We start from the raw sequence: 25694 nt of genomic DNA, 5'->3' as shown, positions 1-25694 counted from the left end.
GGGTGTCAATCTAGCACAGACCACTTACCTGAGAATACGATTACTAAATCTATTTATCTAATGTCAAAATGACATACCATGTCATACCATACCACATACCATACATACTATGACATACCATGACATCATTTTGACATTATTATCTATTAGATAGATGATTATCACCAATAGATTTGACAGACGTTTATGAATAACACCATTCATCTTTAAATAATTTGCCGTGTTGATTGCTTCCGGCAAAAAATGCCTGTCAACTTATGCTTCTTATAAATGGGTTCGTATCGTAAGTACATCTTTATAAACGATCAGTACCCTGTTCATCAAAAGTTTATAACTTGTAATACAAGTGGAAGTCCCTTTCTAACAAACGCTGTCAAAAAGGGACTTCCACTTGTATTACAACTTACAAGTTTTTGATAAACAGGGCACTGCTGTATCTTTCTACAATACCATCATGCCGTTTCCTATTAGGAAGATGAGAAAGACTTGCAAATCCACAAAAATGAGGTCTGGTAAACTTGTGCACGTATTATGGTACAAACGAGTTCGGCGTTGCATTTACAATTAGAATGGCGCCTAATTATGACCACCTCGCCGTCTCCGTATCCGTAAGCGCTTTATAGTCTATAGGTGGTAGTCTGTGAATTTCATTGATCGCTCTAATCGCTATAACCAGTCTAAATTTGCTCTTTAACTACGTACCTTTGTTACTGAACTCACGGTCACGTTACAGTGGTTTGCACGGACTTGATTCGAGTAGGTGGGAATTACCTTAACGCAATTTGTAACGCTCGGCGTAGCGTGGCATCCGAGGGCCTACCGCGAACCACTTTCGACGTGTTGCCTTCCTGTCACATTTACGTACGAACTTACATGTGCGACAGAGAGGTAATACATCAAACGTAGTTCGCGGTAGGCCCTCAGTTTGGGATGGATTATACCCAGGTGTTAGGATCGGATAGTGTCGCAGTATGTCAAATGTTTTCGATACAAGCAAGCCAACCACTACTCTTTGGGAAGCTTCTTCTTGACTATCAACTCGACAAGGTTGCGTTACTTGTATCGTTAGGTTACAGATGTACGGCCCAATTCGAACAATGCTTATAAGATGTCACACCGATACGATTCCGATCTGTCAGTGTCAAAATTGAAGTTGTTGGTTGAAGAAATGATTAACACGTGATATTTAAAATACGGTTTGAGGTACCCGTGCCGCATAACCTGATGGACGACATTATAAATGCCTGCGTCGTACCTTCATTGTACAAGTGCCTTGTAGGAACTTTTTTCGAACGAATGTTTCCAAACTCCGAATGTTTTATATGGCTTGGCAATTTATTGTTTGTGACCGCAGACCATACAAAACAAGCGTTATTGAGCGGCGATGTACCTAATTATGCCTACGTAAATACCTGTAAATACACACAGCCTTCGAAGCTTATAAATGTAAACCACATGTTTATGTAACGTTACCGCGACCGCAGGATCTCTTCGTAACAATACCGGGTGTGGCCTGTAACACGAGCAAATAATTAAAACATAGATTCTACTCTTCAAACGGTGACACTTATGTTCAAGAACTTGAAAAAATTAGGAAGTATTTATTTAGACTCCCTATTTTTCATACAAAATAAATATTATCTTCAATGGACGCCATTGCCACGCCATATCATTGTGATTGACGTTGCTTGTCAGCCTTAAACATAACAACATTTGCAATACATTGCGTCTTAGAATAAACTTTAAAGTGTATTTAAAATCAAACCACAAGTTATTTTTAAAAGTCGCTGAACAAATGTTTGTCAGTATGAGGAGTACAGCCTACAGTTTAATTTTTTGCTCATATTACACAGCCCAGGCCACACCCGGTATAAAGCGCTAATACTTTGAGTAACATGTTTTATTCAGTAACAAGCTAAATATCTCGCAAAGATTGTATTGATGTAGGTTTAGCCGACTTTATCCCGTCTAATTCGTGCACCGATAATAAAAAGGTTCAATTCCAACGAAACCTTCATCCGTGAATGTAATTTGATTCTTACGTGAGTTTCTGTAAAGTCGCCATTCCTTCAACACGAGTTCTCAGAACTCTCGGAAGCTTTAAGATTATCTGAAATCTGCGAAATTGTGAAAATACCGTAACAAGAAACATAATCTTTCTTGTTTTTTCAGATACTTCGTCGATCTAAATTGCGGATTTATTGCTTTAAGAGGGATTTTTTTCACAGAGTTAATAGATTTCGTACGGGTTTTTTACTGTTTCATTTGAAACATTACCTCTTCATATGGAACTGAAAATCATGGCTTTTAGCGTAAAGGGATCTTGTCGGTATTTAGTTTATTTTCAACACATTTTCTATGGACAAAGGCCTATATTTTTCCCGCGGAAGTTGTAGATTGTGAAAAAAAAGCTATAACTCCCTAGGCAGTTAGCTTTTTTTTATTATGTCACTAATTCGTACGAACCATGTAGGCTATAAGTAAAATACTTGATTTAAACTCAAGGTATAAAGGAGTTTTACTTTTAAAACACCGAAGTTTATTATTTAACAATTTTGTTTATGCTTAAAATATTTAATTGATAATTTAATAGCCGCTAAAGTTTTATAAAGTGAGTAATATATGTTTGTTATTGTTGCAGGGCGGCGAGGCTGCGCAGAGTTAGTTCGTAGCGGTGGCGCGAAACCTGGAGCCACGCGAGGGTCCACGTAAGTATCGCATTTGATAATTACCTACTTAAGACATCCCAGTGCTCGATATGATAATGACCAATAGATGGCACCCTGTTCCATTGACGTACATATCTAAGGACTGGCGTTACGGACACTAAAAATGGTACTAGTTCAGCGGTGTCACTCACAAATTCCTGCCAATCATGCAGTCTAACGCAACTACTTGCGACCAATAGCGCGCGTGATACGAACTCATCAACCAATCGCGTTGTAGCGGTGTCACACCGCTGTACTGGCCCCTATAATGCTTCATTATTATTGCCCGTAAGGTCAGTCCCTAGATATCTATGTCAATGCTCGATATGCTAATGCCCAATAGATGACACCCTGTTCATTTCTATTGCTAATGAGTCTAATGACGTAATGACCAAATCCCGCTATCAATGTTGCAATTTATTGAAAATTAGGGCTCTTATAGACGGTGCGAGAACTCGCATACGAGCTTGATCGGTCGTTTGAATTTGTAACTTCAATGGTCCGCAATGTAAGTAAAATCTTATACGAGTTCGCGCGCCGTCTAAATGAGCCCTTAATAGGGCTGGCAAAAGTATTTTTGTAGAATCAGAATCATCGCATTTATTCGTGATAAACTATAACATACACAAGTATAGAATAACAAAGATATTTAAACATAAAATAAATAAATAATGTACCACGAAATGATCCCGCCTCAGCATAATGCTAACCCAAAAGTCAGCGCTGATCTGCCGGTGAGACCATTTGTGAGTCACGAGCGCAGCTGTACGACACGGCCCCATCATCAAACTGTAGAGAACCCTGACACGATGCTAGTGCCTAAAGTGTTTTGTGACTTTGACAGCAGTGTTGCGGAGGGCACGGTGGCAGGATGGACGACGCCGGCAGCAACAAGCAGCGGCAGGCCACGAGGGTCTTCAAGAAGAGCTCCCCGAATGGCAAGGTAACACTTAGGGCCCATTTAGACGATGCGAGAGGTAAGAATGGTAAGGTAAGGCTAATTTAGACGATGCCAGAACTTGCATGCGAGTTTCATTACATTGCGGGTTTTGATCGATCGGTTGAGCCAATAGTCCGCAATATAAGTAAAATCGCATGCGAGTTGGCGCGCCGTCTAAATCAGCCCTTAGGTCTTAGATTAGGTCGTGTCTATATAGTATACGCATTATTTTTGCTGATAGTTCTGTCCTCGTTCCGCCCAATGTACACTTGGTTTCAATGGAATTTCTTTCATAAACATTTCAAGTAGCATTTTTGTAATGTTCCTCAAGTATAGCATTAAGCATTATCAAATGAACTTCAAAGCAATGAACTAGATTCGATCTTCCATGGCAAAAATTGCAAGCACCGCGATGACCATGCACACAGATAAGTGGCCACGCAAAAAAGAGAGTCTGATTCAAGAAGGTTTTGTTTGAAGAAACGTCACTTTTGACATATCGAGACGTATCGAGATCTAATATTTCACGTTTATTAAATTTAAAATTAGAATCTGTCCGAGAGAACTTTGTTAATTTCGCTGTGAAGTCAAAGAGGCTAAATGTACATTTGAATTCTTCTAAAATGAACTCTTTTATGAATCTCTGTTGAAATTGTTGAAAACAACCCACCCCTATACATAAACCATCCTCTCCGCTAACCGTGTTCCGATCGCTGGCCCAATATTACAGGGTTCTATGTTTCACTTTTATCGAACTGAAATTTGAACATTATCATAGTGACATTAAGTCGCATTTCGACTATCTTGAAAATGTAACATAGAACCCTGTAATATTGGGGCAGCGATATGCTAAACCGACAGCATGGTACTTGTAGATAAATCAACGTGTCTATTTCCTTTTCAGATAACAGTATACTTAGGAAAGAGAGACTTCGTAGACCACATCTCACATGTAGACCCGATTGGTATGTCCCGCTTATTATTTTACCTTGATTTTCACGTGTACATCCACAATTTGGGAGACCAAACTTTGCTTGTAAAACTTATGAAAACTCAAAAATATGCATTTCCCAAGAGATAAGATCAAGGTAGATCGATTTATCGCCCCCGAAAACCCCTATAAAGCTTGAACACGCCAAAACGTGGGCCCACATTTTTGCTTATAAATTTTGTAAAGGGTGGTTAAATTTTATTTCTTTACTTAAATTAAAATCGCTATAGTATGCGGAACATATGATACCACAATAGTTGTCAATTGTATGATTCGTTTTCATGATAACGAGCTTTAAACAATAACGGAGCGAAATCACTTTGCACCAATAGCATTGGAAAAGTCGATTAGGCTAAAGAAATTTGTGAAAATGTTAATATATCGAGGATCGATTAGTTTTTGTGTTTTTGAAATGTTGCGGAGACGTCAATGAATGGAAAGACAACCAGAAAGCAGAAAAACACGAGATACAAATGAGAAAAAAAAAGAAACTAGGAACATACAGCGTTCTTACATAAAGACCGAAACCTAATTTTTCTTATGTTGCAAAAAACGTACAAATATCTCAAATGTATGTACAAAAACAGAAGTCAAGTTAGATTAAGAGCTAGCAAGAGCTTATCTGCTCCCAAAATAGTGGTGCTAAATGAAATTTGTATGCAAAATGTAGGATATTAAAACGTTTGATCATTTTTAACGTATTTGAGCGTGTTAGGTGTTAGACGATGGTTCTATAGAAATACATACTTCAAGCAATACACAAAATAAAAAGTTTGACTTGTATGAGTTGCTAATACATTCCCGAAGATTGCAAGATAAAAATAATGCTAAGTATCCCCATTATGTATTGGTTGAGCCAGCTACTTATGTGATTGCATCAAACGACGCCGTTAATTGATTCGCATAAGGGACATTGACTATAAAAGTGTATGCAAGAAACATTTGCGAAAATGACCTAAACCTATTTTAAAGAAGCCACAGCTCACACTCACAGTCTTTACTATTTTGGTAGCATTCATCGTGTTGTCATTACACTATAACAGTGACGAAGGGGTATTAACATGATGGACATGCTGACAATGCCAAAAGGGTACTTTTGGCGGATGGTAATAAATGAAGGCGGATGGCAATAAACTGGGCCCATATCAATGAATATTTGAAAAAGACACCTGTTAAAGTTATATTACCTTATCCGCAAATAACTCTGGCTCGGACTCCTTAAACATACAGTAATCATGTCGTGCAAAGTGCCTGTGTCCTGGTCATCACGAAGTCTGTGACATGTCATATCCTGAGGCTGAAATGATAGTCTAGTATATTAGCATGATAAACTATAATATTTTCAATTATATTCAATATATATTTCGCTCCATTAGACCTTTATTTTCTATTTATTTGTAATTTTATGTGCCCACGTTTTGGCGTGTTCAAGCTTTATAGCAAATCATTGAAAACGTTTGAGCCTTTTCCGAGGTCCCCGAAATATTTATATAAATAAACAAGAATTGCTCGTTTAAAGGTGATAATATATATATATATATATATGAATCGCTCAAACCTTACGAAACGATATTTCTCAGGGATTTATAATTTGCAGAGCCATCAGTGTACTTATATTAAATCTTCGCCTTAAGATCCAAGACTGAACGGACGAAAGAGTGTGAAGTACGAGTAAGGGCGTAGCCATTTATTAAAAAAAGGCATAAAAACATATTAAAACGATGGGCAAATCGACTAAATATACCTACTTCGTCAAGCAAATCTTGTCAGAAGAAAAAGACGCGAATTTAAAATTTTCTATGGGACGATAACCCTTCGCGCCTAATTTTTTTAAATATACCGCTATTTTCTACTGACAAGATTTGCTTGACCAAGTATAGAATGTCCTTACTTAAAACAAGTATCATACTTAAACGCTACATAATATATTCATACGAGCTTCTAATGTACCTGTAAATGTAATTGAAACCTCATGCGAGTCACAATTGGCTTGAGGCTTTAGTAAATTGCCCCAATTTTAACGCCCGAAACTTATGATTAGAGTGTTGGAAACAGGCCGCCCCAAATTGTGGAATTGAAAACGTTTTAGTGTAAATGAAGCCGGTTTGTGTTCACTATAGAAATTCCATTTGACTAAATCTGGGTTACGTTAAACGTTTGTAAGCGAGGTACTCGCTTTCATAAATTAAATTGATTTAACTTTGAAACAATGTTCATCCAAGCCCGTTCCCAAACTATAGAACCTTCTAATTTCCTACCCCAACTAATTGTGCGTATTTTAAGTTGGTTAAGGGCTTATATCTGCAGCGCCAGGTGGGGTTTGAAATTTATGTTGAGTAACTATAAAACTATGGAATATTTATGAAAATATTCCGAGACTTTGGCATTATTACGATTTATACTTCTGATATCCTCTGCCATTTGACGATGACTGTCAAGACGTTTTGAAGTGGAAATTTAATTCAACGGTACATTGAGTATTCGTTTCATTTCATTTCTAAGCATAAGTTAGCATGGTTCCTGACTATTAATTCCTAATCCTGGTGAGCGAGCAGTGTTTAGGATATACCTATTGCTTCTGAATTTATCTTTGCCAATTATCAATAAATTTGTCAAAGGGATACACGAAACCCATCGTACCATACTTACCCTTCTCATGATGAAATGATGAAGATTAAACTTGGTCTATAATTGTTTTCTCTTCTTTAACCACAATTTATGCCATTGTTCAATTCCAATTGTTTTATTTTAATATTGTCTTTGGTTACCCCGATAGTTAGTTTTATCCCACGACTTTCCTTGCAGACGGCGTGGTGCTAATCGATCCAGAATATGTTAAGGACAGAAAGGTGTTCGGACATGTGCTGGCAGCATTCAGGTACGGCCGGGAGGACCTGGACGTCCTCGGCCTTACCTTCAGGAAGGATCTGTACCTTGCAGCGGAACAGGTTAGAACATGTTACCTTATATCACCTATACATTAAATTCAGGTCGTGTGCTGATAAATGACCACTGCTTGTACCAGTTGAGAACAATTTTAATCGTGATAAGACTGTCAATAACAGCTGTTCTCAATTCATACCACTATATAGGCGGTTTATAAGCAATATTTCCGCATTATTTTCCAAGCGTACTTGCTTCACATTGCCCGTAGAACCGATGGCCATTGGGGCGGAAAGGTTCTCGAGTGGCGACCACGTACTGGAAGGCGCAGCATGGGTAGACCGGACAAGGTGGCCTGACGACCTGGTAAAGGTCGCGGGAGTTCGCTGGGGGCGGGTGGCGCAAAACCGGTCATTGTGGCACTCTGAAAAAGGCCTGTGTCCAGCAGTGGACGTCCTCTGGCTGATATGATGATGATGATGACGTACTTCACCATTGCTTCCAGATATACCCAGCAACGACCACCCTGAAACGACCGCTGACGCGGCTGCAAGAGCGCCTGGTCCGCAAGCTCGGCCCGGCCGCACATCCCTTCTACTTCGAACTGCCCCCTCACTGTCCGGCCTCGGTGACGCTGCAGCCAGCGCCTGGAGACACTGGGAAGCCGTGCGGGGTGGACTATGAGCTGAAGGCGTTCGTGGCTGATTCGCAAGATGACAAGCCGCATAAAAGGTAAAACATATCTGATGACATTGACTGGAGAATCTACACAGCCTAGTTCACAAGCTTGGGCATCTGCACATCCCTTCTACTTTGAACTGCCCCGTCACTTTCCGGCCTCGGTGACGCTGCAAATAGCGCTTGGAGACACTGGGAAACCGTGCGGGGTGGACTATGAGCTGAAGGCGTTCGTGGCTAATTCGCAAGATGACAAGCCGCATAAAAGGTAAAACATATCTGATGACTTTTGACTGGAGAATCTACACAGCCTAGTTCCCAAGCTCAGGCATCCGCGTATCCGTTCTACTTCGAACTGTCCCCTCATTATAACATACCTGTATAAGTAAAACATATCTGATTACTTCTGACATGAGAATCTAGACAGCTTAGTTCACAAAGGTAATAAAATACCTAAACGTAAAACCTTTCTAGTCTGGAGAATTTCTCTTGATAATAATTCGGCTAATAATAGACATGCTGAATCGCTCGCATAACGGTAACTTCATAATATATGATCATATAGGTACTTCGTTTTTTTTAGCATTAGAAATAAGGTAAACTATCTTGATGTGTCTTTTAATTGAAAAACACATTTTAAAAATAAGTTACGCCAAATATGTAACAATTATGAATCTAATACGATCATTTACATTCTTTTGCTTTCATAAGTAATAGTTATTGATTTTTAAAAAGCGTTTTTCAATTAAAAGACATGTCAAGATCGCTTAGCTTCTTTCAAGTTCTTTCTAATGCTAAAAAAACGTACTATAGGATAAGATTTGCTCGTGATCCAGGAATATGTAATATGTTAAAAATTCCAAGCTACAACAGTTGTAATATATTATGATATATATTTATTTGTGACATATTTTGGGTTGTGTGATAAGCTCAATTTTCCGTGACCGTATCTTATAATAGTAATAATACGAAACAAATTTCCTGTGACGCTAACTACATTTCCTGTGACTCCTGACTTCCTTTCCTCATATGCATGATTGATTAACATTATACATACATCCGAAAAAGAGTAAATATTCCTCAACAGAGCTCGGGTCGGTTATATTACGCACTGAGACAATATTTGTTGTCTTGTGTTTGGATTTGTACTTTTGCCTTAACCTTTACCTGCCCAGAGACCTATAAAAAGATCTCCTGTTCCATTGTAATCTGAACTTTGTGTCGACAAAGTCAAAATTTCAATTTGCTTGGCAAGGTTTGACGCATGGGCAGCTAGAGGTTAAGGCGCGCCATTCTTTACTACTCTGAATACTCGGATCCACGACCTATTGCAGCCTTGTACGTTATTTTACGAGCGTCGTACAGAACACGGCGATCATATGAGAAATTCCGTAATATTTTTGTAACGTTATGTAGCTTAAGGGTAACCTTGGTCACTGTTTGTAAATTTGACATTGTTTTGCTGGAAGAGTTAAGTAAACAAGTGAAAAATATAACTGGCGACTTAGAACTTATGTTGCGAATTATCTAAGAATAAAATTATCTTATTACTTCATATTTGCGGATAGAAAATAATCAGGCATCAAGTAATTAATCTGTTTTCCTGCACGCAAAGGGACGTCAAGTTGTGTCAACCCTAATAATTGTTCGGAGCAATGATAAACCGAAAACAGCCGAGTTAGCCCAAACCAGGCGTGGCTCACTCCGCGATTTCGTCGCGTCGCAACAAGTAGCTACTAGTACATCCAACCCACACCAATTTTGGAGGCTAGCCATATCGCCATTTGGTGGCCGGTCATATCTGTCCTAATCGTAACAGACGCATTCTGTTAGAGTGAATCTTCTGTACCTAGGCGGGAAAAAAATGGAAGAAATTTGAACCTAATGTAGTTTTATTTTAAGTTAAAATTCCTTCCGCAGAATATCTCGAGTTATCAACTTCTTCCCGCCGTGTACGGATTTATTCTGTGCCCAAAGTCAGGAGTGTCTCCCCACTGCCTAGAGAGGGAAAACTAGTCAGCAGAAACATTATTAAACCTTTTATTAATTATATTTCCAGGAATTCGGTTCGTCTAGCCATAAGGAAGATAATGTACGCGCCGAGCAAGCAGGGCGAGCAGCCGTCGGTCGAAGTCTCTAAAGAATTCATGATGAGTCCGAACAAATTATACTTAGAAGCGTCACTCGATAAGGTATCACATTCACTTATTTAATTACTGTAATCTTAATGATTTATCGAATATTGTACTGGCATAATTGACACTGAAAATAGACAGCAACTTATAATACACGTACCAAAGAGAATTTGAAATAGAGAGTTACTGTCATAGTAAATTATGTAGCTACAGTACTGTATTAAATTTAGAATTTGAAGCCCGCTGTCAAATGGAACGCGGTGCTCATTCGGCATTCGATCAGAGATTATTTCATTGTAAACCAGCTAAAAATAAACTGGATAAAGTGAACTTCGTATTTTTATGCCCACAGCGTCCTCCCGTTTAGGCCGTCCTCTTTACAGTACATTATCTGCCACCTTTCGACAGACAATTAAAAACTGTTAGAACGCAATTTGACTCTGATCATTATTTTTCACTTAGATGTGTTAACTTGTAAAATATTAATGTTAACGCCATCTACTCGAGAGTAGGCTGAAGTTTATGGCGTCATCAGTCGAAAAGATTGCACCATACCTTTGTCCTAATACATACCTTATTAAAGAGACATGGTTAATAATAATAATAATGTATGGTGTAAAAAGTTAACGCAAATTTAACGATACACCAAATAACGTAATATGATCTCGATCTTGTCGACGATTTCTGTCCGTATCACGTTTATTTTGCAACAATTTATACTCTCATCTTAGCTTTTATCTCGAGTGTGTCCTCATATACTGCTTCGAAGGCCGAATCCGCTCTTTAACTTAATAAATAAAATTATCCCTCATTAAGTCCTGCCAGCATTTTTTAAGGTATTCCCTTTCTACCAAGTCGAGGCTTATCTAGGTATTTATTATCCATCTAACTCAGCGGTCGGCAATAGGCGGCCGCGAAAGTTTCACTTGCGGCCCGCGAGCCTCCCTGGCTATTTCGTATGTAATATTGACAAACGACAATGTCTGATAAAGTCAAACATTATTAACAAAGTGCGGCCCGCGTCAACTACGTTAACTACTAATGTGGCCCTTGGCTGCTAAAAGGTTGCCGACCGCTGATTTAACTCATTGGTTTTTGCGGTCGTACCAGCAACTTGATGGTCACTTGATGGTCTCATCGGAAGATCAGCGCTGGAAGCCACCAGCAACATGCTGAGATGGGGCCATTTCGTGGCACTTTAATCTTATTTTGATTTTCTTTTATACTATGTACTGTTCCGATTGTTTGTGCTTACGAATAAATTTATTATATTCTATTCTATTCAAAATATCACCAACATGATTACCACAGTGTAGGTACCTAGTTGTAACGATTTTTTATTTATTTCAGGAGCTGTACCACCACGGCGAGAACATAGCCGTGAACGTGCACATAGCGAACAACTCGAACCGGTCGGTGAAGAGGATCAAGGTGTCCGTGCGGCAGTTCGCCGACATCTGCCTGTTCTCCACCGCGCAGTACAAGTGCACCGTCGCCGAGGCGGAGAGCGAGTGAGTGCTATACAGTGTAGCTGTCTCTTTCTAAACGTAGGCGAGAACGTGCACATAGCGAGCTCGAACCGGTGGGTGAAGAGGATCAAGGTGTCCGTGCGGCAGTTCGCGGACATCTGTCTGTTCTCCACCGCGCAGTACAAGTGCACCGTCGCCGAGGCGGAGAGCGAGTGAGTGCTATACAGTGCAGTGGCGTGCAGTGGAGATAAGACTTAAATCGGGCTCTAGAAGAGTCATTCTTGAAGGAATGTAACGCAAACTATAAAAATCGGCAACTTTTTTTTTGGTCATTTTGTATGGACTGCCTACCCTAGTGCCTACCTTTTTTTGTATGCACTGCACGCCACTGATACAGTGTAGCTGTCTCTTTCTAAACGTAGCCGTGAGCGTGCACATAACGAGCTCGAACCGGTCGGTGAAGAGGATCAAGGTGTCCGTGCGGCAGTTCGCCGACATCTGCCTGTTCTCCACCGCGCAGTACAAGTGCACCGTCGCCGAGGCGGAGAGCGAGTGAGTGCTATACAGTGTAGCTGTCTCTTTCTAAACGTAGGCGAGAACGTGCACATAGCGAGCTCGAACCGGTCGGTGAAGAGGATCAAGGTGTCCGTGCGGCAGTTCGCCGACATCTGTCTGTTCTCCACCGCGCAGTACAAGTGCACCGTCGCCGAGGCGGAGAGCGAGTGAGTGCTATACAGTGTAGCTGTCTCTTTCTAAACGTAGGCGAGAACGTGCACATAGCGAGCTCGAACCGGTGGGTGAAGAGGATCAAGGTGTCCGTGCGGCAGTTCGCCGACATCTGTCTGTTCTCCACCGCGCAGTACAAGTGCACCGTCGCCGAGGCGGAGAGCGAGTGAGTGCTATACAGTGTAGCTGTCTCTTTCTAAACGTAGGCGAGAACGTGCACATAGCGAGCTCGAACCGGTCGGTGAAGAGGATCAAGGTGTCCGTGCGGCAGTTCGCCGACATCTGTCTGTTCTCCACCGCGCAGTACAAGTGCACCGTCGCCGAGGCGGAGAGCGAGTGAGTGCTATACAGTGTAGCTGTCTCTTTCTAAACGTAGGCGAGAACGTGCACATAGCGAGCTCGAACCGGTCGGTGAAGAGGATCAAGGTGTCCGTGCGGCAGTTCGCCGACATCTGTCTGTTCTCCACCGCGCAGTACAAGTGCACCGTCGCCGAGGCGGAGAGCGAGTGAGTGCTATACAGTGTAGCTGTCTCTTTCTAAACGTAGGCGAGAACGTGCACATAGCGAGCTCGAACCGGTGGGTGAAGAGGATCAAGGTGTCCGTGCGGCAGTTCGCCGACATCTGTCTGTTCTCCACCGCGCAGTCCAAGTGCACCGTCGCCGAGGCGGAGAGCGAGTGAGTGCTATACAGTGTAGCTGTCTCTTTCTAAACGTAGCCGTGAACGTGCACATAGCGAGCTCGAACCGGTCGGTGAAGAGGATCAAGGTGTCCGTGCGGCAGTTCGCCGACATCTGTCTGTTCTCCACCGCGCAGTACAAGTGCACCGTCGCCGAGGCGGAGAGCGAGTGAGTGCTATACAGTGTAGCTGTCTCTTTCTAAACGTAGGCGAGAACGTGCACATAGCAAGCTCGAACCGGTCGGTGAAGAGGATCAAGGTGTCCGTGCGGCAGTTCGCCGACATCTGCCTGTTCTCCACCGCGCAGTACAAGTGCACCGTCGCCGAGGCGGAGAGCGAGTGAGTGCTACACAGTGTAGCTGTCTCTTTCTAAACGTAGCCGTGAGCGTGCACATGGCGAGCTCGAACCGGTCGGTGAAGAGGATCAAGGTGTCCGTGCGGCAGTTCGCGGACATCTGTCTGTTCTCCACCGCGCAGTACAAGTGCACCGTCGCCGAGGCGGAGAGCGAGTGAGTGCTATACAGTGCAGTGGCGTGCAGTGGAGATAAGACTTAAATCGGGCTCTAGAAGAGTCATTCTTGAAGGAATGTAACGCAAACTATAAAAATCGGCAACTTTTTTTTTGGTCATTTTGTATGGACTGCCTACCCTAGTGCCTACCTTTTTTTGTATGCACTGCACGCCACTGATACAGTGTAGCTGTCTCTTTCTAAACGTAGCCGTGAGCGTGCACATAACGAGCTCGAACCGGTCGGTGAAGAGGATCAAGGTGTCCGTGCGGCAGTTCGCCGACATCTGCCTGTTCTCCACCGCGCAGTACAAGTGCACCGTCGCCGAGGCGGAGAGCGAGTGAGTGCTATACAGTGTAGCTGTCTCTTTCTAAACGTAGCCGAGAACGTGCACATAGCGAGCTCGAACCGGTCGGTGAAGAGGATCAAGGTGTCCGTGCGGCAGTTCGCGGACATCTGTCTGTTCTCCACCGCGCAGTACAAGTGCACCGTCGCCGAGGCGGAGAGCGAGTGAGTGCTATACAGTGTAGCTGTCTCTTTCTAAACGTAGCCGTGAGCGTGCACATAGCGAGCTCGAACCGGTCGGTGAAGAGGATCAAGGTGTCCGTGCGGCAGTTCGCCAACATCTGTCTGTTCTCCACCGCGCAGTACAAGTGCACCGTCGCCGAGGCGGAGAGCGAGTGAGTGCAATACAGTGTAGCTGTCTCTTTCTAAACGTAGCCGTGAACGTGCACATAGCGAGCTCGAACCGGTCGGTGAAGAGGATCAAGGTGTCCGTGCGGCAGTTCGCCGACATCTGTCTGTTCTCCACCGCGCAGTACAAGTGCACCGTCGCCGAGGCGGAGAGCGAGTGAGTGCTATACAGTGTAGCTGTCTCTTTCTAAACGTAGCCGTGAGCGTGCACATAAACCGGTCGGTGAAGAGGATCAAGGTGTCCGTGCGGCAGTTCGCCGACATCTGTCTGTTCTCCACCGCGCAGTACAAGTGCACCGTCGCCGAGGCGGAGAGCGAGTGAGTGCTATACAGTGTAGCTGTCTCTTTCTAAACGTAGCCGTGAACGTGCACATAGCGAGCTCGAACCGGTCGGTGAAGAGGATCAAGGTGTCCGTGCGGCAGTTCGCGGACATCTGTCTGTTCTCCACCGCGCAGTACAAGTGCACCGTCGCCGAGGCGGAGAGCGAGTGAGTGCTATACAGTGTAGCTGTCTCTTTCTAAACGTAGCCGTGAGCGTGCACATAGCGAGCTCGAACCGGTCGGTGAAGAGGATCAAGGTGTCCGTGCGGCAGTTCGCCGACATCTGTCTGTTCTCCACCGCGCAGTACAAGTGCACCGTCGCCGAGGCGGAGAGCGAGTGAGTGCTATACAGTGTAGCTGTCTCTTTCTAAACGTAGCCGAGAACGTGCACATAGCGAGCTCGAACCGGTCGGTGAAGAGGATCAAGGTGTCCGTGCGGCAGTTCGCCGACATCTGTCTGTTCTCCACCGTCACAGAAACAATTACCTATATATTAAGCAACTCACGTTCATAGACGTAGCGCAAGCGCGACAATACACAGAGAGCCTACCGCACAAACCACATTCGACGTGTTGCCTTCCTGTCACACTTAGGTACGAATTTACAAATGCGACAGAGACGCAACACGTCGAACGTGGTTCGCGGTAGGCCCTCTGACTACTTTTATGGATTAGGGTTTAGTTTTGCCATACCGAATTCAGAGTTATTTTTATTTTTTTATGCACTGCCACCTATTCGAAAAGATCATCATGTTCACAAAAATTCATACTACTTTCAGTGGTTTTAACACAAAAGAGATCTTATTCGTTGAAAATTTTATTCGATTGTGTTACACAACACTTACTTTTAACAGTTTAACACTTTCTTACTTTGTATTTCTTATTCAGGCAACCAAAAGCGAAGGTGAAGAAAAAGTTTAAATTCCCATTTATCGGAATCTCTGATAAGAACTTAAAAATTGAGTCTCTGTAAGTTTGTTTGCTTTTTTCATTGCATGTGCAAGGTTCTGAGCTGTACATACAAATATATCACAATTTTGGTACTTCTTTTCTTAGTGTTTTTCACTAACCTTCGAATTTCAGCCGTTTTATGAGTTTGTGAGTTTTTCTACCCGTTTTGTTACCGTGGCCGAATGAAATATAGTGGGGTTTAGTTGTAGTTTACGTGAAGTTTTATATTTCCCTTGTTTTGGAGTGTTGTGCCCCTTCCCATAGATATAAATACAAATGAATTTGGTCGCTTACACGCAATAGTTTTAATGAAGCTGGGACTTAGGCACGTAGTTAATCTTTTGCAAACTGCTAGTACGATTTAGACATCTTTAAATTATATAGGACTAGTTTTTTAACATACACAAATAGTATGTATGTATCTATATACTTTATTGTACATAGAATTAAAAACACGAGAAACACAGAATAAACACACACACACAGAAACTGAGAATAGTTTCAGAGTTAGAAATATTTATAATAGCATCATATTTAATATTAGGATACGAAACAGGAAATGGTTCTAACTAATAATTAAATTACTTTTTATGAAAATATAAACAATAAACCGAAATGAATGTTATTATACGAAAGAAAAAATGACCAAGGCCTCCAAGGAAACGGTTCTTCAAGTACTTAATATCATGGATTAAAACATTCACGGGCTTTTGGATATATTGGAAAGGGATCTTCCACTACTAAATAAATACTATTCTCTACCTACTCTAGATGTCTCCATCTTCTAGATAAGTATTAACATAGACATGATTGGAAATGGGCCATCTAAGACCTAAATTTTCGTCATAGGCCAACTGATCCATGACATTGAATAATACTAATTAGTAATTGATCTACAACACACACATCCATAGCAATAGCTACGCGGCTAGGCATATTTCTGGGTGTAAAACAGCTTTTAAATTAAGTGATTTCGCCTATTAGCTTTTAACAGAGTGTTTTTTCGACGTTTAGCCATATTTGCGCTGCGAATTGAATGTCTACTTAGTACAACTTTCACTGAGGCACCATCGCCTAAACCGCACCAAAAAATGACATATATCTACAGGCTCATTTACATGGTGCGAGGACTCGCATGCGATTTTGGTTACATTGCGGACTGTTGGTTACGCCCAATTCAATTGACCGATCAAAAACAGCAATGTAATGAAACTCGTATGCGAGTTCGCGTTTTAAATCATCATCTCGCAGGCCAGTTTCGAACCGCATGCGGGCATTTTTACCTACCTACATCGCAGATGGTTAACCGTTGAAAAGGCAGTCTGTAATGTTGTCGTTTATTCAACAAACGCTTGTTGGCAGGGAGGGCTGCCCCGTGGGCCCCGGGTTCACGCTGAGCAAGGTGTTCACGCTGACGCCGCTGCTCGCCAACAACAAGGACAAGTGGGGGCTCGCGCTGGACGGACAGCTCAAGCACGAGGACACCAACCTCGCCTCCAGCACACTGTGAGTATAATATAATAATAAATCAATAAATAAATATTATAGGACATTCTTACACAGATTGACCAAGTCCCACAGTAAGCTCAAGAAGGCTTGTGTTTTGGGTACTCAGACAACGATATATATAATATACAAATACTTAAATACATAGAAAACAGCCATGACTCAGGAACAAATATCTGTGTCATCATACAAATAAATGCCCTTACTGGGATTCGAACCCAGGACCATCGGCTTCGCAGGCAGGGTCACTACCCACTAGGCCAGACCGGTCGTCAAAAGTATAATATAGTAAGACAAGAGTGCTCACTCCATACATCAGTTTTTGTACCGAAAAGATTAGTATTTTCATAGTCGACATCTAATGCTCAACAACATAAGACTTTCCGGTCGGTGGTACATCTATTATCACTTGACAGTATTTTCAAAGCCTTTAATTTCATGTCCTTATGACACAAAGGCCTCCTCCAATGCCTTCCATGCCTCTCTGTCTCTAGCTAGTCGTGTCCATAGTGGACCAGCAGTTTTCCTTAGATCATCTGACCATCTTTTGTATTGTCTGCCTCTTTTCCTTTTTGTGTTGTAGCGTGGGGTCCACACAGTCAGTATGTTTGACCACTTCTGCTTTTCCCTGAGCATGTGGCCCGCCCACTTCCATTTTAGAGTTTTTGATTTTAGAGTAACATCTTCTAATTTTGTGATCTCTCTTATTTCCGTCGCCCGTTTTCTGTCTCTTTTTGTGTACCCTAACATGCTTCTCTCCATTCCCCTCTGGCATGTTATTAGTTTTTGTGTCATTTTTTCTGTTGCGGCCCAGGTTTGGCATCCGTATGTTAGTATAGGCAATATACATATATTGAACACTTTTCTTTTTATTGAGATGCGGTAATCTTTATTTTTCATGATGGTTTTTAGGGACCAGAACCTGTTCCATGCATTTGTGACCCTTCTGTTCATTTCTTGTTGCATTTGATCAGACATAGAGATGAGTTGGCCCAAGTAATCACTTGACAGTACTGCTACTTAAAATACTGATAATTCCGCTACTCGATGCTAGATGTCGACTGTGAAAATACTAATCTTTTTGGTACCAAAGCTGATGTAGAGTGAGCACTCTTGTCTTATTTCTCTATGGTATAATTAATGAACAACAATGAGCAATGGTGGCTCGTGTTGGACGGACAGTTGAAGCACTGGTGGCCAGCACACATAGGGCTGCCACCTCTAAACTCGCCGATGTCGGACAAAGACTTAAAAAAACCCGGACATTGGGCGTAAATCGTGTGTAAATCAATTTTTCCCCGGACGTGTATTGATAACGTATGCGGAGTGAAATTTGGACAAAGTTTGTATATATAAAATATAAAAACACAAAAATCTAAATAAAAAATATGTATTGTCAATGTAAAGTAAATATATCTGTCAATCAGTTTGGTAAGTCTCATAAAGATTGGGTGTTTAATTTTGTAATTATGGTAAATCAACAAGAACGCCGTCGTCAAACAGTATGTAATTTCTATAGTAGCCATCCCCTATGGCCGAAATCAAAGGTGGTGGAACATTTTGTGCAAATGGGTGAGAGTCGAAGCACTATTTACAATATTCTGGCGTCCTTTGCCTTGAAGAAAACCACTGCTAGAAAGCCTGGTTCTGGAAACTATTCCAGCTTGAGCAAGGTTTCTGAAAGAGCTCGATTAAAGAAAATTACGGCCGGCCGTGTCGCAAACTCTTATAGAGAGTTGGAAAGAAAATTTAAAACTGACGGCAAAACTGTTAAAAAATATCTTAAAGACATGGGCATCGATAAGCGATGTAGAAAAGTTAAGCCCACTGTCTCTGAAAACCAAGAAATCACTCAGAAAGTACGGCTGCGTAAATTAGTCAAAGAAATATTTTACGCTAAAAACAATGTCACTTGCGTTATGGATGACGAGTCATATTTCACGTTAGATGGAAACGAGTGGCAAGGCCATTACTATTTTGAGAACACCAATGGTCCAACCGATGAGAACGTGAAATATGTTGAGCATACAAAATTTCCTAAAAAAGTTTTGCTATGGCTTGCCATCAGTCGACGCGGAATGTCTAAGCCTGTATTCTTTGAGTCAGGTTTAGCTGTGAACGCCGACCGCTACATAGAGCGATGTTTGCCATTAGTGCGGGATTTCATAAATACGAGTCATAGAGGAGAAAATGTAGTGTTTTGGCCAGACTTAGCCTCAAGCCATTATTCCAAAAAAATCCTTAGCAAAATGGCGGAGTTAAACATCCCATACGTACCGAAGACATCAAACCCACCTAATGTTCCGCAACTTCGCCCTATAGAAGATTTTTGGGCAAATCTAAAGAGGCGAGTATATTACAATAATTTTCGTCCCAAAAATGTACAGAGTTTGATTCGAAAAATAAAATCGGAGCTGAATAAAATGCCGACATCTGTGTTTTCGACAGCGATGGACAAAGTACCACAGAACTGCCGTAAAGCATCTCGCATGGGAGTAAACTATTTTTTGCATTAAGCCTTGATATATACATTATTATAAGAACATAATTATTTTAAAAAAGAATGGTGTTTTTTCTATTTAAAACAATATTGAACTTTGTCCAAATTTCACTCCGCATACGTTACGGTTTTTACTTACTTTGTACACAATAATGCCGGTAAGTAATTAAATTCAATACAGTGTTTCCTCACATAAAAAGTGTCCGGGTTTTCGTACACTTTTCTAAAACCCCCTGACGGCCTCCAAACTTGGACAAATCCGGGGAAATCCGGACGGATGCCAGCCCTTAGCACAATAAGTATAGTTCTGACGCCGATCGCCATACATTGAAATCAAATGTATGCACAGAGCATGCAAGTGTCTTGTGGCAGAGACGTTAGGGTCTCTCTGAGCAGACTGTACCGACATGGCAAGCTTGGAAGTGTGGAAAAACCACTGAAAACGTCAACTTTGCATAGGAAGTTGACGTTTATGGAGTTTCCATTCTGTCGCTTGCCCGGTCGGTCGGTGCAGAATTAGCTCAGTCTGATTCTTATTACCTTTCTAACACAGACAAAACATCCTCCAGATTGAGCATAGTCGCGCTACCCCGTCTGCCATGCATACGGTAATTTTACTCCATGTTCGAGTCGAAAGTCTTTGTGTGACGTCCGTGAACTCGTTCGTCGTTTGAACGGACCAATCACGGCACGGGACTTCGCTCACCTCGTCCCGCGCACCACCGCGTTTTTGGCAGCATCGGTTGCATGAAATAATTGCTCTAAACTCCGTCTAGAGGATTCCTAGTCTATGCTTTCTAACTTGGAGGATATAACCAACGGAGACGCCATGTCTAAAATTTTCGGTACAAAATAGTCTGCCGTTTTTTGCGGGGGAGGGGCACATCAAATGTATAGGTACGTCATGTCAGATAAACGTCAGTCCATACATATGGTTGACATGAGGTTGACCACTGGCCGCCTATTTTCGACAGAGGGGAACGCCTGTTAATGGCGGCTCCAGAGCTTTCTAATAATAAGTGCTTTGTGGTGGTAAAAACAGTTTAATTCGTGTTTGCTGAAAAATAATTTGGCAACGCCTAATATACGAATAATCTTTATTTACCTATATGCATAAATAAAGATGATTTTCTTTTTTTATAATACAAAACATATCTCCTAACTAACTACATTATAATTCCCAAGGTTTTTGAAATTATAGAATGTTTATACATATATACATCGTGTTTTTATTGAATTCCGTTAACTTCGGTGCATGGTTAAGTACGTTTAAGAGAACTAATTAGTATAGTTAATTTTCAAAAAAAAGTTTTTTTTGCCTTTTTTTGTAAAAAAAAATATGTTTAAAAAGTAATTAAATGTAGCATATAGCGTTGTTGTAACACGGGCATTACATTAAACTCAACCAAACAATTGAAATCTGTGACATATCAATGTCATTTTGAACATCGATTGACCGAGATTGTACTTAAGTTTAGTAGCAAATGTATAAACTCATTCTAAACACTAATCAATATGTAAACTGGCCCTAAGGCAAGTGTACACGCTTGTAGAGACCTTATAGGAAAAAAATGAATTATTGATTATCTCCGAAATGGAGTTAATTAGAGTATCGGTGTCTTTGAGACAGTTACTTAATTTGAGCTCAGGAATGCACCCTTGAAATTAACGGAAATAAAAAAAAAAACACGGTGTATATATATATCTATGTCTGTATCAGAATAACATTGTAATAACATATGATATGTTTACAGAATCGCGGATCCGGCGCAGAGAGAAAACTTGGGGATTATAGTACAATACAAGGTCAAAGTGAAACTGTGTCTGGGACCACTAGGCGGGTAAGAACATTTAAACATACCATACCATTAAATATATAAACAGTATATTTTTTTTTAATTACAGGACAATTTTACACAGGTCAATTTATTCCCACCCAATAAGGCTTGTGTTGTGGGTACTAGATAGCGGAAGCAGTTATAAAGTTGACCCAAATTTTTTTTATTAAGCTATGAGCTTCATCACATATGTTCCTTGAGTAATTCTAAGCATTTCAAGCCTGGGAAGTAATAAGAAATGTGCGTCTACTCGGATTTGTAATGGATTAAAACTTTCAACCCCTTTTTAACCCTGTTAGGGGATAAATTTTACAAAACGCTGAAATTACTTTTCCTGTCTTTTAATAATATCCTCAAATACAAAGATTCAAGTCCCGTGTTCGAAAATTTTTTTGATAGCCATACAAACTTTCAACTCCCTTTTCACCACCTTAGGGGATGAATTTTCAAAACGCTGAAAATCATTTTCTTGTATTTTAATAATATATCGTTTTACGAAGTTTCAAATTCCTAGCTTAAAATAAAACTTGAACCCCATACAAACTTTCATCCCCTTTTTAACCCCCTTAGGGGTTGAATTTCTCAAAATCGCTTCTTATCTCTTGTACACTTTATAAACGTAATCTAGTGTGCAAATTTCAACTTTCTATCTTTTGTAGTTTCGGCACCGCGTAGCAAAAATCTTCAACCAAAATTTTCATTTTTTACGTTTTTCTTGTAAAATTACTATGAAACTGAAAAAAACAAATATCAGCAATGAATTCTACGTCTTTGGTTTATACGAAAATGATACCAAACTTGCCCTAGTAGCCACCAGGATCAGAATAGATTTTTTTTTTAAAGATGACCCTCCCTCCCCGACTAGACGCACGCTTCTTTTTGCCTTCCAGGCTAGAAATGCTTAGAATTACTCAAATATCAGATGTTATTAAGCTCATAGCTTAATAAAAATTTTTTAGGTCATGTATGGCAGCGATACATAACTGATTCCAGTATAGACGACGATATACATAAGTAATTTTTTAAATCATTTAATTACATACAATATATAGACAGTGGTACAACTAAACGAAATTAATAACTAGCTTAAATCTAAAATAGGGCCCTGAGGCATTGTACCAAGGATGCTGGCGGCATTTCCCCGCTGTATAGCAATACTGATACGTTGTGCGAGGTAGCCGCCAGCTCTAATCATAAGTAATTATATATAAATATTTATATACATAGAAAACATCCATAACTCAGGAACAAATATTTGTAACTCCGTTTTAAAACTCTCGGGTCTTTCGAGCCCGGTCATTTATAAGGCGTGCGTGGGGATATGGATCCAACACGTAGAGGCCGTTTGGAGAGATTTGATGTCATGTAGAACGCCTGCTGGAACCCATTCACGGGTATTTGTAATATTATTATTGAGAGCCTGTTGTGTCCCACTGCTGAGCAAAGGCCTCCCCCCGTTTTGTCTATTCATCTCGGTTTTGAACAGTCTTCGGCAATTCTTTTAAGACGAAACAGGAGCTGAGATTTAAATATTTTAGGTAAATATACCCGTCTCGCTAACGGAAGAGGCTCCTAAAACTAGTGCGATAAGGACAAGGCGAAAAATCCTGCGTAAAAATCTCAAAAATCGAGGTTTCGTACTCGACTGTTTCCTCCTCCGAAACTTAACCAATCATAACCAAATTTGAAAATCTAAATTAAGAAATGACCACTCCTGTTGGCTCTTAAAAAGGAGTCTAGCTCGTCTCGCCATCGCCGACGTGGTCTGCCAAATCCCCGTGTTGAGCTGGGCTGCCACTCTGTGGTAATCTTGGCCCACAGCTCACTCGGCATATGACAGACATGGCCGGCCCGGTCCCACTTCAGCTTAGCCGCTTTCCGAGCGACATCCATCGATGTAACTCATTTTCTGGAGCTCAGTGTGGTATTCCGGATACAGTCCATTAATTTTACACCTTTTTTACGCAGGATTTATCGCCTTGTCCTTATCGCACTAGTTTTAGGAGCCGCTTCCGTTAGCGAGACGGGTATATTTACCTAAAATATTTAAATCTCAACTCCTGTTTCGTCTTAACAGGATTCGCTTGTAATATTTGTTTTTTTTTATGCAGCGACCTGAGCGCCGAGCTGCCGTTCATCCTGATGCACCCCAAGCCCGAGGAGGAGCCCCCGCGGCCGCTGCCCGAGCCCGCGCACGTCGACCACGACCTCATACAGCTCGACCCGCAGCCGTGAGTCACTAGCATTACGAGTACCAGTGGGGAGACACTCCTTACTTTATGCAGCGACCTGAGCGCCGAGCTGCCGTTCATCCTGATGCACCCCGAGTGTAACGTTATTAATTCATTAATAACGTTTGTTGTTAAGAATATATGATGATCAATTTAAGTACTGGCATTGAATTACGTCACGAGTAATAACGCGACAGTTCAATTTGAGGGGCGCGATCGTACACAAGACACCGCGCAACAGCGACGCGGCAGAGGTCCGTGCATGACATCGCAGGATGACCGCAAGCGGTCAACGAAGGTCGTCGGAAGAGAAATATTAGATAATTTACGAGATGCTAAGTATCTCACCGGCATCGACCTCTCGAAGGCATTCTGGCAGGTACCAATTGTTGAAAACGATAGAGATAAAACGGCGTTTTACGTCCCAGGTCGCGGTACATTTCGCTTTAAAACCACTGCTTTTCGGCTTACTAACGCACCGCCCACGCAACAACGTCTGGTTGAGATGATGTTTGGCCACGAATTTGTTTCAAAAGTATTCGCCTATCTTAACGACATTATTTTGGTGAGCAACACCTTCGATGAACACCTATCGTTATTGTCTCGTGTTCTCGACAAATTGAAGTACGCAAACTTGACGATAAATATCGACAAGTGTCAGTTTTTTCGCAACCCAACTTAAATACCTTGGGTATGTGGTGGACTCTCAAGGTTTACGAACAAACCCAGAAAAGAACCCCAGTTCCTACTTGCTTAGCGGACTTAAGACGATTTTTGGGAACAGCTAGGGTTTGCACGACGGATCCGAAACGTATGGGAAGATCCGCGGATCCGGATCCAGATCCGGATAATTTCATACATTTCGGATCCGGATTGCAAACCCTAGGAACAGCCTCATGGTATCGTAGATTTGTGCCTAATTTTAGCACGTTGACAGCGCCTATGAATAGATTGACCTCCAATAGAAAGAATGCGCCTCCCTTTAATTGGTCGCCGGAAGCAGACTCTGCTTTTAAGGAGCTCAAAAGGTGTTTGGTGACAGCACCCGTCTTAGCTTATCCAAATTATCTAGAGCCATTCGAAGAAGTCCACACAGACGCTAGCAGCTATGGTTTAGGAGCTATGCTGACACAGACGATCCAAGGTAAGGAGAGGCAGGTCGCTTATATGAGCAAATCTCTGTCAGGCGTTGAGAGGAACTATAGCATAACGGAGAAAGAGACACTTGCGGTCCTAACAGCGCTAGAACACTGGCGTTGTTATTGGGATAATGGCAGGAGCTTCACTGTATACACCGACCACTCAGCGCTACAGTGGTTTCTTTTCCTGAGTAACCCTACTGGTAGATTAGCCCGTTGGTGTGTAAGGTTGTCTTGTTTTAATTTTATACTAAAACATCGTAAGGGTTCCGATAACATTATTCCAAACCAACATTTTCAGCAACAACCTCTACCACCCCCGCCGCCGTGGGGGGTTGTGCACAAATCACGCGAGGTGTTTTCGGCTACTTTTTAACCCCCCTTGGTGATATTTGGTTAGGTTTTAGCTAAATTATATCACTATTGTATACAAATTCTAACGGTACAATAATTCTGTTTCAGCGACGAGAACGGGCAAGAGCAGGACGACGATATAATTTTCGAGGACTTCGCGCGTCTCCGACTCAAAGGCGCCGACGCCGACAACTAAGCGCCACACGCACGCACGCACGCCTACACGCACACCGTGTACCAAGTGTATCAGAAACGCAGCAACACACACATGGACAATGTTTCCCGTCGTATGAAGACTATTTTCAGTTTTATACTTGACCTTTGTTTTGGAGTGTAATGTGTTTAAATGACATTAGTAGAATACCCAAGATTAACTCCGTACACGGCGGGAAGAACTTGATAACTCGTGATATTCTACCGAAGAAATTTGAACTTAAAAGTAAATG

The 25694-nt window shown here is 41.7% G+C and overlaps 1 protein-coding gene across 1 annotated transcript; it reads left to right on the top strand.

The window, feature by feature from the left end:
* Window positions 1-2674: 2674 nt before the first annotated feature.
* On the top strand, window positions 2675-25507 carry LOC134680372 (beta-arrestin-1). The gene is given in 12 exon segments (XM_063539498.1): window positions 2675-2708; window positions 3553-3651; window positions 4553-4613; window positions 7445-7587; window positions 8028-8254; window positions 10260-10392; window positions 11686-11862; window positions 15640-15698; window positions 17043-17186; window positions 21441-21527; window positions 23636-23755; window positions 25357-25507. Coding segments are annotated over 11 exon segments (1311 nt in total). The 5' UTR covers window positions 2675-2708; window positions 3553-3579; the 3' UTR covers window positions 25445-25507.
* Window positions 25508-25694: the final 187 nt, after the last annotated feature.

Source organism: Cydia fagiglandana, chromosome 3 (genome assembly GCF_963556715.1).
Source record: "Cydia fagiglandana chromosome 3, ilCydFagi1.1, whole genome shotgun sequence".
Taxonomy (NCBI): domain Eukaryota; kingdom Metazoa; phylum Arthropoda; class Insecta; order Lepidoptera; family Tortricidae; genus Cydia; species Cydia fagiglandana.
Note: the sequence above shows the minus strand (reverse complement) of the source record. Positions and strands in the feature narration are given on the sequence as shown.